The following is a 1093-nucleotide window of genomic DNA, read 5'->3' as shown; positions in this document are numbered from 1 at the left end:
GGCACATAAAATCACTCTCAACAAAAGATTCCCCCAGGCACTTCCAGGCCATTAAATACTAATCAAGGTGGTCAGTTGAAACATTCACACCTAGCTCCAGTAGACAAGAGTCCTTTGTCCCACCCTGGTCATTCCCCAGATATATAAACCCTTTTTCCTAGTTCCAACAGACCTCACTACCTCTGAGGATGCTTGCCATAGATGCAGGCGAAACGTCGACCATGGCCATATAGCCCGAAAAAACCTACAACAACCCAGTGTGTGTGTCTCTTTAAAAGGCGGTGCTGACAACAGCACCACGAGCGGAGGGTGGGCGGGGCCTTTCGGGCCTGCCGCCCATTGGAGCATGTGGCCCTATAGAGGGAAGAAGCATTAAAGAACGGCGCTGCGTCCTCGCGCTCCCTGCAACATGGATCGCGGCACGCGCCCGGGGGTCGGGGTGGGCGTGGTCGTGACCAGCCCCGCCCACCCAGGCTGCGTCTTATTAGGCAAGCGGAGGAGCCGCGTCGGTCGAGGAGCTTTTCAGCTTCCTGGAGGACACTTGGAATTCGGGTGAGCCTACTGTCATGGAGTGACGTCACTCTTCAAGCCAAACGGGAAGCAGTGCGCGTGCGCAGTGGGCTTCTCGCGGGTTTCTAAGGAAGCGGTCCCTTTAAAAGGATCAAGAGGAGCCTGCTTCTCTGTCCTCTTGTTTGCATAGTAGAATTAATGCAGTTTGACATATGGGTCCATGCTATGGAATTTTGCGGGGTAGTTTCATAAGATATTTAACCTTCTCTGCCAAGATTGCATAGCATTGAGCCATGACAGTTAAACCGATGTCGAACTGCATTAATTCTACAGAGTAGGTGCACTCTGAATCACTGTCTGCACATGTTCCTTGATTCGTGTTTGGGCAATGCTGCGTTTGGTGGTCCCTGTGTGGACTTCTTGTCCACAGCTGCATGGTATACAGAGGTGAGAGGATCCCTCTTGTCCTTGCTGTTTGCAAAATTTGTTGGATTTTCATAGTGGGTCTGTAGATAGTTTGTAGGTTGTGTTTCAAAGAACATGAAAGGCACTGCAGACTAATCCAACCAGAAAAGTCAGCCAC

The 1093-nt window shown here is 51.0% G+C and overlaps 1 protein-coding gene across 1 annotated transcript in view; it reads left to right on the top strand.

The window, feature by feature from the left end:
• Positions 1 to 325: 325 nt before the first annotated feature.
• Positions 326 to 1093, top strand: part of NUDT15 (nudix hydrolase 15) — a 9272-nt gene continuing 8504 nt past the window's right edge. The window contains exon 1 of the mRNA XM_060784887.2: positions 326 to 552. Coding sequence (XP_060640870.1) covers positions 410 to 552 — 143 coding nt within the window. The 5' untranslated portion in view covers positions 326 to 409. The remainder of the gene's footprint in view (positions 553 to 1093) is intronic.

This window comes from Anolis sagrei, chromosome 1 (assembly GCF_037176765.1).
Source record: "Anolis sagrei isolate rAnoSag1 chromosome 1, rAnoSag1.mat, whole genome shotgun sequence".
NCBI lineage: Eukaryota > Metazoa > Chordata > Lepidosauria > Squamata > Dactyloidae > Anolis > Anolis sagrei.
This window is presented reverse-complemented; position numbering and strand designations above follow the sequence as displayed.